The sequence below is a fragment of the Trachemys scripta genome, chromosome 1, assembly GCF_013100865.1.
Source record: "Trachemys scripta elegans isolate TJP31775 chromosome 1, CAS_Tse_1.0, whole genome shotgun sequence".
NCBI lineage: Eukaryota > Metazoa > Chordata > Testudines > Emydidae > Trachemys > Trachemys scripta.
The window spans coordinates 326,230,748-326,245,036 of NC_048298.1; the positions used below are offsets into that span (position 1 = coordinate 326,230,748).

A 14,289-nucleotide genomic window follows, 5' to 3' on the forward strand; every position below is an offset into this window, starting at 1 on the left:
GATACCTGAAAACTGCTATCGTGTCCCCTCTCAGGCTTCTCTTTTCCAAACTAAACAAACCCATTTCTTTCAGCCTTCCTTCATAGGTCATGTTCTCTAGACCTTTAATCATTCTTGTTGCTCTTCTCTGGACCCTCTCCAATTTCTCCACATCTTTCTTGAAATGCGGTGCCCAGAACTGGACACAATACTCCAGTTGAAGCCTAACCAGCGCAGAGTAGAGCGGACAAATGACTTCTCGTGTCTTGCTCACAACATACCTGTTAATGCATCCCAGAATCATGTTTGTTTTTTTTGCAATAGCATCACACTGTTGACTCATTATTAAAGTATCCTTGTTCTGTTTGCTTATCAGATGAGCCCAATTGTTAAGCCTACCCACGCAGAGGGCCACTATAATGTTATCCCCAGCACAGTTTGCTTTGTCCTTCTACTGAAGTTTGTTTATAAATGTCACCATGAACTGCACCACATGTGTAATAGTCACAGATTACTTGTAAATCTTACATTAGTTCTCAAATAGCTGTGGATATCTGTATATGGATCATACTCTTATCCCTAATCCCAACTTTTTTGTAACTGCCGCAATAGAAAAATGTCATAATCTGAGTACAAGCATTGTACTATTATGTAAATACAGACACCATGGAAGGGATAGTGCCTACCTGAAGCAGATGGTATAAATAAAACAAGACTATGAATTAAGAAGCTATAATGGTGTCCAGTACCAGAGGGGTAGCCGTGTTAGTCTGGATCTGTAAAAAGCAACAAAGAGTCTTGTGGCACCTTATAGACTAACAGATGTATTGGAGCATCTGACGAAGTGGGTATTCACCCATGAAAGCTTACGCTCCAATACATCTGTTAGTCTATAAGATGCCACAGGACTCTTTGAGGCTATAATGGGTTTCTGGAGATACCGTTAAACTCAAGTGATTTGTATAGTTACTAAAATGGAGCAGGACAGGATAACTGACCCTCTCTGTTTTTGGATCTTTCTTGGAACCAAATCTCCAGAGGCAGATTCAAAAATTAGAAAGGGTACAAATGATAGGTTCCAGTTTTGGCCCATCTCTGTGTAAACGATAAGTAGAGGGACCCCACCTCTGTCAATCCAGCACTTTTTATGAACATTAAAAATCACTGTTTGTTAAGCGCAATTATATTTGTAATTGTCTGCTTAATACTACTTAATTATTATTTAATTAACACAATCTGCCTTCTTGGTAGTGGATTCCCTTTATAGCTCTCCCATGCACAGTCCATTAAAACAGTGGTTCTGGTTCTCACCTTTTACATTCTGTGACCCCAGGTTAAAACAGAAAAATGTTTTGGTGACCCACCTGCCATTTACCCATAAAGAAAGGGCGGGTGGTGGCAACTCCCTGAAATCTATTTGTGATCTCCTGGGGGTTGCAATATCCAGGTCTAGAACCTGTGAGTTATCACACCCTCCCTCCAAGTTATTCTTCACTTATTTTTTATTCTTAATGGATGAAAGTCACCCCAGTGCACACCTTAGTAGAAAACTCCTATAGAATGTAGGTGATTGAAGCAATGGGGTTCTTGAGAAATTGAATAGGATTCTGTGGCAATTGTTTAACAGAGAATGAGATCCTTGCAACTGTTTTTTATTTAAACCATCCTATAGAATTCTATAGCAAGGATATAATTCTGTCTTAATGTATAAGGGATGGTTCTAAAAACCTACAGAAAGGTTGTCATTTTCTATTAAATTATGTAAGACTGTTCCATAAGAATAGGGCCAGCAAAAGATGCCATGCCATTAATGTGGGTGATGTGGCTTAGTTAAATGTTAAATAAAGCCCTCTGCCCTACTGCATTTCACTCAGTATATCACATCTGAAAGCCATTGCAAGTGTATAGTGTTTCCATTACTGATTAATTCCATAGCTCTTTGTTATGCTAAATACTTTAAAGACGGATTCAGAGTCCCTTAGTACTGATTGATTAGGCATTATCACAAGCTACCATGGTTACAATTGAAGTGCACATCTGCCCTTGAACACCTACAAGATTTATGTGATATTTTGCCCCCACCCAACTTTTAAGGAATTTAATTCTCATGTAATGTGCCTGCTGACTGAAGCCCACTATCCACACAACAAGTATACTAAGGAAAGTGGGGTCAGCTTCCCAACTGACATGCCCAGTGGCCTTCAGCCCTGATCTATCTCTGGCCCCAGTTCAGGAAGGCGCCACGCTGAAGGCACCTGGGTAGTCCTGTTGATCTCAAAGGGACTGCTCACATGCCCAAGTACCTTCCTGAGTCAATGGATGAAATCCTGGCTCCACTGAATTCAACACAAATTTTGCCGTTAACTTGAGTTTGGCCAGAATGTCGCATCAGGGGTCACTATGAGATGAGAGGCTTGTTTTTTTTCCAGAGCCCACTCCATTCTCTGCTGATACCACCACCAAGGATGACAGTAGCAGTTTTATGATGTGGACACATGACTACTAGCCCCTGGGTGTAATGGACAATAAAATCTGCAGCTGCTTATTTTCATTGGTTATAATTCTATACCCAAAATGAACATTAGGCTGTAGAGGAGCTTGGCACATTAGGTTATAGAGGAGCTTATGGTCTAAAGACACCTCAGAGACTTTAAAACAATTTTTAAAACAACCAAGTGTCAAAATGGGTTTATTTTTTTCCTAAAGTTCTTGTCACAGGCACAGGCTTTCCTGTATTTGTTGCTGCAACATGGAAGCCCCCTTGAGTGCAGGCAGATGAAATGAAGTCCTGTTTGGTGAAATCAATAGTTCTTTTCAAATCCACTATTAGCCCATTTCTAAATTGGTCTCTGAATTGTTTTATGAAACTAAATCCCTGTTAGAGCAGGGAAGTGGAGGCTGTGTCATAGCTAGGCAATAAACCAATTGAAAAATCATCATTTAAACTGCCTGCAGCTCAAACTATACCTCTCAGCCTGCCAAGGCCCAAACGTAGATCTAATGTATGACAAAGACCCAAAATGAGAGGGGGACTGCAGGAAATCGATGCAGTCATGGGATTCCTTCAGCTAGTGTAACTGCCTCTCTCTATAACCTCAATTTCGCATTTCCGATTTACACAATTTTCCACCATAAAAGTGAGGGGAGCACTACATTTGTGTAGAGTAGTGTTAACTTTGGGACTAAAATGAAGTTTGCCCCACATTTAAGCACGTGTTTCACTGCTTTACTGGACTGGGGGCCATGGAGTGGAAAAGTTGGGATTGTGCCGGGCACTTAGAGATTCAAGGATTTTCTGTCCCCTCTCGAGAGGAAGGGTCCAGGGGTTAGGTTGCTAGCCTGCGTATTCTGAGTCCGAGCCTCTTTTCCCTGCGCTGCCACAGACTTCTTGTGTGACCTTGGTCAAGTCACTTGGCCATTCTGTGCTTCTATTCCCCAGCTGTTAAGTGGAGATTATGACACTTCCCTACCTCACAGGAAGGTGTGTGAATGAGTGCATTGAGGATGGCGAGGTGCTCAGATGCTATGGTTATAGGGGAAATCATAGAAATACCTCAGATAGATAGATACAGGGCCAAGTATAATCTGGCCCTGAATGTATGGGGTTTATGCGTAATCAGGAGTGATTGTGCCAAAATGCGAACTGTCCCTAGTGATGACACCACGTTAGCCTAACCAGCCACAGCTTGGTTTGTGTGACCAAATCTAGTTGTAGTGCCCCAAATATATCCACACGTGGGGTGAGATTTTTGTGCTGCTTCTCTGCGAGGTGCAACACAAAACTCTCAGCCCAGCGGGAGGGGGGCTCAGATGGCTATCAGCCGGCTTTGTGCTCTCCTATTGTGGGCTACTGTGGGGCTGATGTGGCTCTGGAGTAAAGTAGCAAAACCTGGAGCATACCCTGCAGCAGCATAAAGGGACCATAACAGAGGGGAGAATTCTTCCTGTGGCATTTAAGGAGGCCTCGTAATAAGCTGCCATGCACCAAATTATCTGTTGAATTCCTGCCCTAGTCCCATGAACAGCCATTGCTCATGAATCTATAAAAGAAGCTTCATTGCCACAGCTACAACCCGGTTGTATATTGAAAAGGCACAACTTCAGCATTGACTAGTGAAGCAAATGTAGGGAAAAGCTGCCGTGAAATGGCGAGGGACTTTGGAATGGTTCAGGTTACAGCAATGCAGGAGAGGAATACTGACCCTTAGCTGACTTCTGTATGGAGCACTTCGTAAATCTTTAATATGTGACATGCTGCTTGTCAGCTTTCATTTATTTTCTTTCTTCTCTTATCAGGAGGACAGGAAGACTGCATCCTATCCTATGAACCTGTCACGAGACAGGAAAGTAAGTTTCACCTGCTGTTCTATTATTACCGTTATTATTTATCATGCCAAGGGGCCAGCTGAGAACTGGGCCCTGTGAGGCCAGGCTCTGTTCAAACACAGAATAAGAGACCGTCCTTGCCCCAAAGAGCCTACACGTCTAAATAAACAAGCCAGACAGAGTGTAAGGAAAGGGATACAAGAAACAGTGAACAGCGCAATGGCAGCAGATGTCATGTTAGTGCTTGGATTTTTATTTATTTATTGGTTTGTCTTTCTGAGATCCTTTTGGGGAGATGTTTTGGAAGGGGATGAGCTAGAGGGAAAGACAAAGGAGAGGGGAGGGGCTGAGTCAGAAGGCAGGAGGGGCTGGAGCACACACCTAGTCACCACAGGGGGGAGACCCTTCAGAGTACAAACTGCAGGAAGCAAACAGATGCCCTCACTGGTGTCCTTCAGTCCCTGCTTCAGCTGCGTTCTGCAGCCCCTCTGCTGCCTTCTGTCTCCAGCTAGCTCCTCCCTGCAGTTTCTTTTCCAAAGTCTACATGGCCTGCTGTCGACACATGGAAGGTGGGGGGACAACCCCATGAGGCATAGTGCCCCGTGGTGTCTTCCCACACTATTCTGGCCCCAAGGCTGGAGGGTGACCTCTGCTAATAAATACATTTAGGCTATGGCTACATTCCAAATCACTTTGGTATAATTGACGTCGCTTAGGGGGTGTGAATAATCCATACCCCTGAGCGATGTAAATTACACTGACCTAAAGTGCCAGTCGGCAGGACAGCTTCTCCCTTCGACATGGAGGCAGGAGTTATTAATCCGGCGGGAGAGCGCTGTCCCGTTGGCTTATGGCATCTTCACCAGAAGCGCTACAGCGGCGCAGGTGCAGCTGCTGTGGTGTAGCCATAGTTATTGAATATGATATTGAGTGTTTGTGCATTTTCTCAGCTTCCCCACAATGCTGAGAGTGTTGTTTCCCTCACAGTATAAGCTCTACCCATGGCAGGTTATCCCGCACAATGCCAGTCTGTAAGTACTCTGCCGTGATTATAAAACCGAAGGGCTAAAGCATTGTTTGTATGGTACATCTGCACTGCACACACCTTACAGTGGCATGTAAAGAACATACACTGCACTCCCCCTAGCACAGGCATAAATAGTAATGTAGACAATGAGGCACTGCTTAGGTGAGTAAAGACCTGCCTGAACCTCCACAGCTCCCTACATGCCCAAGTGGTGTCTCCTCCCTCTACATTGCTATTTGTAGCAGTCTCCTGTTCTGCTGACTCCCTGTTACAAGGAAAGGCTCTGGCAGGGGAGAGGCAGCAGGGAAAGGCTCTGGCAGCTCCACACTGCTGGAGATTTTCCCAGATGCCTTTCCCCTGCCAGAGCCTTTCACTGCCAGGAGTAGTTACCAGGGCCGGCTCCAGCTTTTTTGCCGCCCCAAGCGGCGAAGCGGGGGGAAAAAAATAAAATAAAGCCAATCGGTGGCATTTCGGCAGCAGCTCAATCCCGCCACTTCATTCCTCGGTGGCAATTCGGCGGCGGGTCCTTCGCTCCCTCTCTTCCTCTTCAGCGGCACTTCGGCACCAGCTCAAAGAGGAAGAGGGGGACTGAGGGACCCGCCGCCGAAATCCCGCCGAAAACCGGGACGTGCCGCCCCTTTCCATGGGCCGCCCCAAGCACCTGCGTCCTTCACTGGTGTCTGGAGCCGACCCTGGTAGTTACACACCACGGTGTGGACGCAGCCCGCTTTTCACTGCAGTGTGTAGCTACACAACCCTATATACCGCTGCCAGTGCAGCCAAGGCCTAACATTGGTGCAACCCCTGTTGATTTCACTGGGATTGTGTGTAACTGACAGGAGAATTTAGCCCTCAGTCTCCTTCCCGTTTCTCATGACATGGTTCATCTGATAGCATCTAGGAGCCACCTTGTCAAAGATAGTCATTATGTACCATCAGGCTATGAGTAGAGCAGGCCATTGGCTGCAAAGGTCTGCTCCATCTGAGAGCTCTGGAATAGTACCTTGTATACAAAATAGCGCCTCTCTCATGTGCAACAAAAATAGATTTATTACTGTAAATGGGCATCTAAAATTTCAATCCACACCTATGAGCTATAAATCAGTTTGGGTTAGCTAGTGTACATATTTGATGTTACTGTCAGAATAAAGAAAAGTTATAGTCTTCATCTGAACATCACTTTCCTTTCTGTTGTTCAGTTAATTACACCAGACCCGTTATTATTTTGGGTCCTATAAAAGATCGGCTCAATGATGATTTGATATCTGAATTCCCTGATAAGTTCGGATCATGTGTACCACGTAAGTACTCTTTTCTACCTACTCCCAAATTCTGTAACAGTTATGTTCTTTGATTTCGTGCATACAATGCAAAAGCAGCGTCAATATTTATTTTATGTAATCGTATTTCTCAAAAGAAAATTTTAAAATCTGTAATTGAGATGTAAAACTCCTAGCCAAGATCCAGCTGAGATGCGCTGTTTTGTAGAAGATGTGCAGGAAATGGAATTTCTGTCCCATGGGAAACTTCACATTTCTAAAAAAAAATTGTTCCAAATGGGGAAATGAAAAGTCAGAAATGCAAAATTTCCCACAGAACACAAATGTTTGTAACAATCTATTTTGGAGGACCCCACATTGAAATTTCCAGCCACCTCACCCATCAGGGAGCCAGGCAGCCCACCTGCCCACAGAGCCGGAGAGCTGAACAACCTGCCCAAGAGCAGCCCAGGAAGCCAGCCAGGAAGATATGGAGCCAGGTAGCCCACCCAACCGGCAAGCAAGCCAGACAGGGAACCAGCTGCTAGCTCCTTGGTAATCCAGGGAGGTGGGGAGCCAAGCACTTTGCCTGCCCACCCGCTAGGGCGGCCCAGGAAGTCAGCCAGCTGGGTAGCAGGCCACCCATGGAGTCTGGGATTCCTGGGTTTGTGCCTGGTGGAAGCCTGGAAGCCTGGATTTCCGCTCCCTCCCCCCCCCCCACTCCCTCCTGCCAGGTGAGATGCCAAGGACCTGGAAGCTCTGGGAGCCAGCTCAGGTGGGCTCCCAGAGAGCATGGGAGCCCGGGGAGCTCTGGGTCCTAAGCTCCCCACCAATTAGAAAGCATATTGGATGCATTTCCCAGTCATTCAGCCTTTCTCTCTCAGACCTCACTCTCCCCTAGGACTTGGGTCTTATCATGGGATAAGGGGGACATTTTTTTGGGCGCCCTTTGTTGAAATGCTGGAGGCACTTCTGAGCTGCACCCGCTTACACCAAATCTGAATTTGGCCAGGAGTGGTCTCTGTTAAGTAGTAGATTTTTTGTGAGAAAAGTGCCTACGTACATCCTAATTTTCCCATCTTTTGTTGGTCTGTGCAGATACCACAAGACCGAAGCGTGACTATGAAGTGGATGGGAGAGATTATCATTTTGTCACTTCGAGGGAACAGATGGAAAAGGATATCCAGGAGCACAAATTTATAGAAGCCGGGCAGTACAATGATAATTTATATGGGACTAGTGTGCAGTCTGTGAGATTCGTCGCAGAACGGGTAGGTTGCATCCATTTGTACTGCACTTGCAACGCAGCCTGTTTTGTACCACCGCAGCCTTTCAGACAGCTGTAAATATACAAAATATCTTCAAAATAGTGTCCTCAAAATTATGGATATTCAAGGCTGCAAACAAGTTGTGATTTTTTTTGTTGTTGTTTATTCGTTTAAAAGTTGCGGCCATGGGTTTGCTAAAGTTGTGGTCACACCAAAACTGCAACTCCGCCACACACGCAGCCCCCCTCCTAAGCCCCCAAATTTCCCAGGAGAGAGTTGTCATGGCAGCCAGGAGCAGGCAGAAGTGCCTGGACCAGGCACCCCCACCCCAGTGTTGGGAGCAGCACAGGCTCGTCCTCCCTCTGCATTGCAACTCCCTACTGGGCCAGGCTGCTGGGCCTCATTTCAGTAGAGGGGCAGCTGGGTCAAATCTGAGTGAGTGACATTGTGACCTGGTGTGCAGGCTCGCAACACAGGGCTGCCATTATAAACCAGGCTCTTCCCCATCTCAGTGGGGAGCAGAGGCATGCGCAGCTGCAGAGAGACGGTCCCTGCCCCCAGCAGCAACATCCAAAGGCTGAAATTTGCAGCAAAAAGTTGCAGTGTCTGCAACAAGTTGCTCTTAGGGCAATAAAATCCACGATTTTCGTACAGCTTTACAGATATTAGAATCGCTCTGAAAATAAGGAACCTAGCCATGAAGGGGGCCAGTCCAGCTAGGATTGGGTTTGACAGAATGAGGGGGAAACTTAATGGGGAAGAGAAAAGAAAGCTAGAAATGTAATGAAAAGATTGACTGGGAATTATAAACGTAAACTTGGACCCATTGAAGACAATTGCAAGACTCTGATTGGTCTAGATTCTGCTCTGACTTTTACACTGATGTAAGTCCATTATAGTCAATATAATTACGCTGGATTTACACCAGTGAGTGACCATGAGCAGAATTGCCCCCGGTGTGGTAATACTGAGACTTAGGTAGAAGTTAAGAGCAGGGAGCACATTTCTCTCTAGTCCAGGGTCCAGTAGTACATGAGTTACTTCATGGAAGGGATAATGGTAAATAAATGTTATTTATTTAAAACTTCCTCCCTTTTCTCTTCTTTGGGAGAAGACCAGCTAGTCCCATCCTATCTCTTCAAAGGCCAAACTATTAGATACCATCAGGACACTCTCTCCTTTTGTTTTAAAGGTGCAAAGTTTCTTCTCAATAAACTCAGAGTTAAGCTGAGATGGAAAGGGACGGTCTTTGTTCTCCTAAAGATACACTAGACCATTGTCGGTATGTAGTGAAGGGTATGCAGGCACCAGTGCGCTTGACCAAAAGTGACATTCTTCTCTGCAAAGTTTAATTTCATGTCATCACTTTCACTTCTAGATGCAACAAAAATATAATTAAATTCAGGCTAAGTGCCCGTGAGTGCTATTTGAATGCCCGCCGTGGCCAAAGTATGCTAAGTAACCCACAACGCCTGGAGGTGTGGAATTTCTCTGCACTCATCTGCAATCCCCAGAGCATTGCCTTTGGGCAGCATTCAAACCAGTCAGCATGTCTGGAGTTCTTTCTATTCCACATGTGGTACCCCACATCCAAGAACATAACATCACAGCAATACGAATAGCAAAACACCCTTCCTACCTTTCAGTCAGCATACATCTCCACGATATTTTTCTGACCTTGGAGAAAGGATGTGATTTAAGCACAGGATTAGGTGCCTTGGACTCTTGAATTCTAATCCCATCTCTGAGACAGGCTCCCTCTGTGGCCCTGGCCAAGTCATTTCACCTCTGTGTCTCAGTTTCTCTACCTGTAAAATGAGAATAATGCACACTTACCTCATAGGGTAGTATCCAGATTATTTAAATAGTTAATCTTTGTAAAACAGTTGAAGATGAAAAGTGTTTTATAAATGCTGAGTATTGCAACAATACATAACACAAAATGCATCATGAACATTAATAATTGTAGCCTTACAGACACCCCTGAGAGGTAGGTAAGTATTATTAGCCCCATTTTACAGATATGTAAAATGAGGCACAAAGAGGTTAAGTGACTTGCTCAAGGTCACACAGGAAGTCTGTGTCAGAACCAGGAACAGACCCTCCAGATCTCCTGACTTCCTGCTCTGTACCTCAAGTACAAGGGCATGCTGTTATTCTTAGGAACAAGATTTGCTGATGTCCACATAAAATCCCCCCCTCCCATCTTCAATTTATTTCTTTTACTGGCATCAAAGCAAAAGAAATATTGTGGAAGTAAACAGCCGAGTAAGTGCCTTGGAGCCTAGCCTTCTCTTGGTGAGTTAGTAATGTTTGTTTTCTGGAACACTGCATTTTAGGATTCCTTCCTTTCTTTTGGTTGATTTGCAATAAACGCTGCAGAAATAAACACAGCCTCATCTGTTTCCAACAGGGCAAGCACTGTATACTTGATGTATCAGGAAATGCTATTAAACGGTTACAAGCTGCACAACTCTATCCCATTGCTATCTTCATTAAACCTAAATCATTGGAGCCACTAATGTAAGTATATAATCTTCTAGGCTAGTTTTGGACTCCTGTCTCAGATGGCACAGCAAAGGTCTCATGTTAGCATTTTGCCTGTTCTCCAAAGTCAGGAAAACCAAACAAATCTGGAATACTAAAGAACTTATTTTCATTTACACAATAAATAACCAGTCAGCATTACCTAGTTGTTTGAGAATGGAAGTCAGACAACTTATAGCCTGTGTCCACTCACCGTTTTGATTTTTTGGGAGGTGACTTAAATGCTCTGGGTTCTCCGCATCTGTAAAATGTTTTCATTATTTATTTAGCACTGGCACTGCGTCTGGTGCTGTACAATACACAAAAATAAAGATGGTCCCTTGTCTGATGAGCATACAGTCTACAGAAAAGACACATACAAGATTCAACACAATTAGAAAAGCAGAGGTGGAGATAATGTAAAGGTTTCATTTGTTTGGTATAAGAATACCTACCTAGCGTAAGAAGAGCTCAGTGGAGGAAGAGCACTATATACCTGCAAAGCATTATGATTGATATCCTATTATTAAACAAGCAATACTAAGTTTTGGGCAGTTTCTTTAATGATATCTATCAAAAATATAGGGAGGCTATTTTTTACTTTCATTAGAGTAAAAAAAGCTTTCAGCCAAATCTCATCAGTGCAGACAGTACTACAGGGACAAACAATGTGAAATCCATTATTTTTTGCTTCTGGAATAAGAGGCTTTTATAGATCTTTGAATGTCTTATTTCAGAAATTCTCTGCAGAAGGAGCTTTTAACTAGAATGTCAAGCTTTTGTAAGAACAACAACTAGGGTCCTTGAAGCATGGTTTATATGAGTATGTTATGCAAACAGAATAAGACTAAAAAATTCCTAAAAAGAATAGGAAATGTATAGAATTCAGACACTCCAAATTATTTGAACATGTACAAATTCCATGCTTTCCCATGCAGCCAACACGAGGGAAGTCATCTCTTTAATATGTGTCTTCCTAAGGAACCATCACCAACAGTTAGTTTCCAATATGAATAAAAACCTCTCAACATAGTTAATACAATTCTTTCTGAGGCCAATGTCAAGAGGATAATGGCACAACACTGAACTGCTTACCCAGGAAAGTTACTCTAGGGTGACCAGATGTCCCAATTTTATAGGGACAGTTCCAATTTTTGGGTCTTTTTCTTATATAGGCTCCTATTACCCCCCAACCCCGTCCCGATTTTTCACACGTCACTGAACTGTACTGTAGTGAAATGACTAGGTCTCAGGGCTTTTTTACAAGGGGACAGGAAAGTTAAGGCAAATCAACTAAAGGTGTGAAGTCAATGTGCAGGAGTTAAAATGCAGGGCTAAACCTTCCAAGCAGCTGTTCTCACTCTGGAGTAAAGTGGGCTTAGTCCTCCAAGGAAGATTATTAGAGCAGCCATGTGGAGGGTTTAACATGCTTTAACTTTAGTTGATTTACATTAACTTCCCTGAGTGTCGCAATGTAGGTATGGCCTTAGTAATCTAAGGTTTCTAATGACAAGTAATACAGCTAAGGCTTGTCTGCACACACAAGTTGTATCACTTTAACTACTCCAGCATAGTTACGTCAGCACACACACACCCTTAGTGCAGATGCAGTTATACAGGTATAAAAGTGCCTTATACCAGTACAGGAAGGGGCATAATAAGGCACCTTCATACCAATATTACTGTGTCCACATTATTAATTGTACAGGTATAATGATTTCAGTAAAAAATTACATCCATAGCCAAAATACCGGTAGTTATACCAATACAATAAACTGTGCATAGACCAGACATAAGATTTAACTACACTTAACCAAGACTCCCTGTCACGCAAACAAGTTCAACGTCAATATAATAACCGAATAAACCACACCTGACAAAAAATTGCCAATGAGAACAAACACAAAGACAAAAACCATAAAAATGACTTGTCGCTGAAATGATTAAATAAAACTGAAGGGCTCAATTCTCATTTACACTAAGGGTATGTCTTCACTACTGGCCGGATAGGCAGGCAGCAATGGATCCAGCAGGGATCGATTTATCGCGTCTAGTCTAGACGCGATAAATCGATCCCCGATCGCTCTCCCGTCGACGCCTGTACCGCAGCTCAGCGAGAGGCGCAGGCGGAGTCAACGGGGGAGCGGCAGCAGTCAATTCACCGTAGTGAAGACACCTCGGTAAGTAGTTCTAAGTACATCGACTTCAGCTACGTTATTCACGTAGCTGAAGTTGCGTAACTTAGATCGATCTCCCCCCTAGCGTAGACCAGGCCTAGGGCTCCTTTACATCACTCTGGCAATATCTAAAGGGTCTTCCACTGCTAGTACAGTAACAAGACCTTAGCATGAGTGAGAGTCCAGCCTGAAGATTTTGGTAGATAGCAATCCTTCCATTGAATGGTAATGGTGCAAACTTAGTACTATGAGACAGATTTACATATACTAATTCCAAACCTATTAATATAACCCATAAATGACTGACATATGCTTTCAAATAAATCTTCCCTCTCCTATACTCTATAAATCTACCCTCTGGAATGATGGAACCAAAGTAAGGAATACTGTATTTTACAGAGAAGTTGCTACAAACATTGTGTGATTGCTGAAGCAACATTCATGGGGTTACACATTCAGTTCTACAAACAGCCAACTTTAGAGACATTTATAGAAATACATTTTTGTAGCTTTAACTACCCATGATATATATATACAGCATTTTTCAGCAGGCAGTTTCTGTCCCTGATGAAAGAAACTAAGGGGTAGGTCAACTGTAACTAATGCATGCTGTCATGCACTCATGGATCATTCTTTATGCATCATCATGCACATAATTTCCTACATGCATCATATGCCATGCCATATACAGTCCATTGCCACATATTCATGTGGTTTCAGTGCAGAACATTAAATGAGGTTTATGTGGAATACAGGATGCTTCCTTTTATAATATGGTGTGAGCTTGTTTTCCTATGTTACCTTGACAAAGTTCCCTGCTCTTCTGAAAAATAAGTAACCATGTTATAGAAAAGGTAAAGCAAAGTAGGTCTGTATTTTATTGTTAAGACTTTGGACATCTTCTGGTGTACACAAAGCCCTAAATCAATATGGACATTGTTCTTTCTGGGCCACAATACACAGTATTAACAGCTGTACATGTACATAAAATTACAGTAATTAAGTGTCAAGTATCAGAGGGGTAGCCGTGTTAGTCTGGATCTGTAAAAGCAGCAAAGAGTCCTGTGGCACCTTATAGACTAACAGACGTATTGGAGCATGAGCTTTCGTGTGTGAATACCCATTTCGTCAGATGCAAGACACCACGGCAGCCTGGTGTAGTGGGTGGTGCACTGCCCTGGGACCCAGGAGACCTGGGGGTTTGATTCCTGGCTGTACCACAGACCTTAGGCTAGTTTGTTTGTTTCCTCTCCCTTCCTTTGTCTGTTTCAATTACAACCTCTTCGGGGGCAGGAACTGTTTTGCTATGTATCAGTGGCATGCCTAGCACAATGGGGCCCTGATCTCAGCTGGGGCCTGGAAGAAGAGGAGGAGGAAGGGCAGACTCCATCCAACCGAGGCTTCATTAAAGTCCCTCCAGACTGCTGCCTCCTTATAAGCAGTGCCCCCTTTTTCCCGGGGCAGAGACCCGCCCAGCGCCGTCCGCCACCCCGATCCCTGACAAAGTGGGTATTCACCCACGAAAGCTCATGCTCCAATATGTCTGTTAGTCTATAAGGTGCCACAGGACTCTTTGCAGTAATTAAGTGGTGTCCCAGTAATCTTAGCTACTCCATCAAATGGTAAAACGAGTGCAATACAAGAATGTTACTGGTATTCAGTACATTTATGGTCTACATTTTACAATACAAATGGTATTACAGAAGCTATTCCTTTAACTAGAAAAA

General features: G+C 43.8%; 1 protein-coding gene across 16 annotated transcripts in view; it reads left to right on the forward strand.

Moving 5' to 3' along the window:
- Window positions 1-14,289, forward strand: part of DLG2 (discs large MAGUK scaffold protein 2) — a 1,462,668-nt gene that overhangs the window by 1,441,896 nt on the left and 6,483 nt on the right. For all 16 annotated transcript variants that reach the window (XM_034759045.1, XM_034759046.1, XM_034759048.1 and 13 more), the window contains 4 exons: window positions 4,276-4,326; window positions 6,532-6,633; window positions 7,690-7,862; window positions 10,273-10,382. In XM_034759045.1, the coding sequence (XP_034614936.1) occupies window positions 4,276-4,326; window positions 6,532-6,633; window positions 7,690-7,862; window positions 10,273-10,382 (436 nt within the window). The remainder of the gene's footprint in view (window positions 1-4,275; window positions 4,327-6,531; window positions 6,634-7,689; window positions 7,863-10,272; window positions 10,383-14,289) is intronic.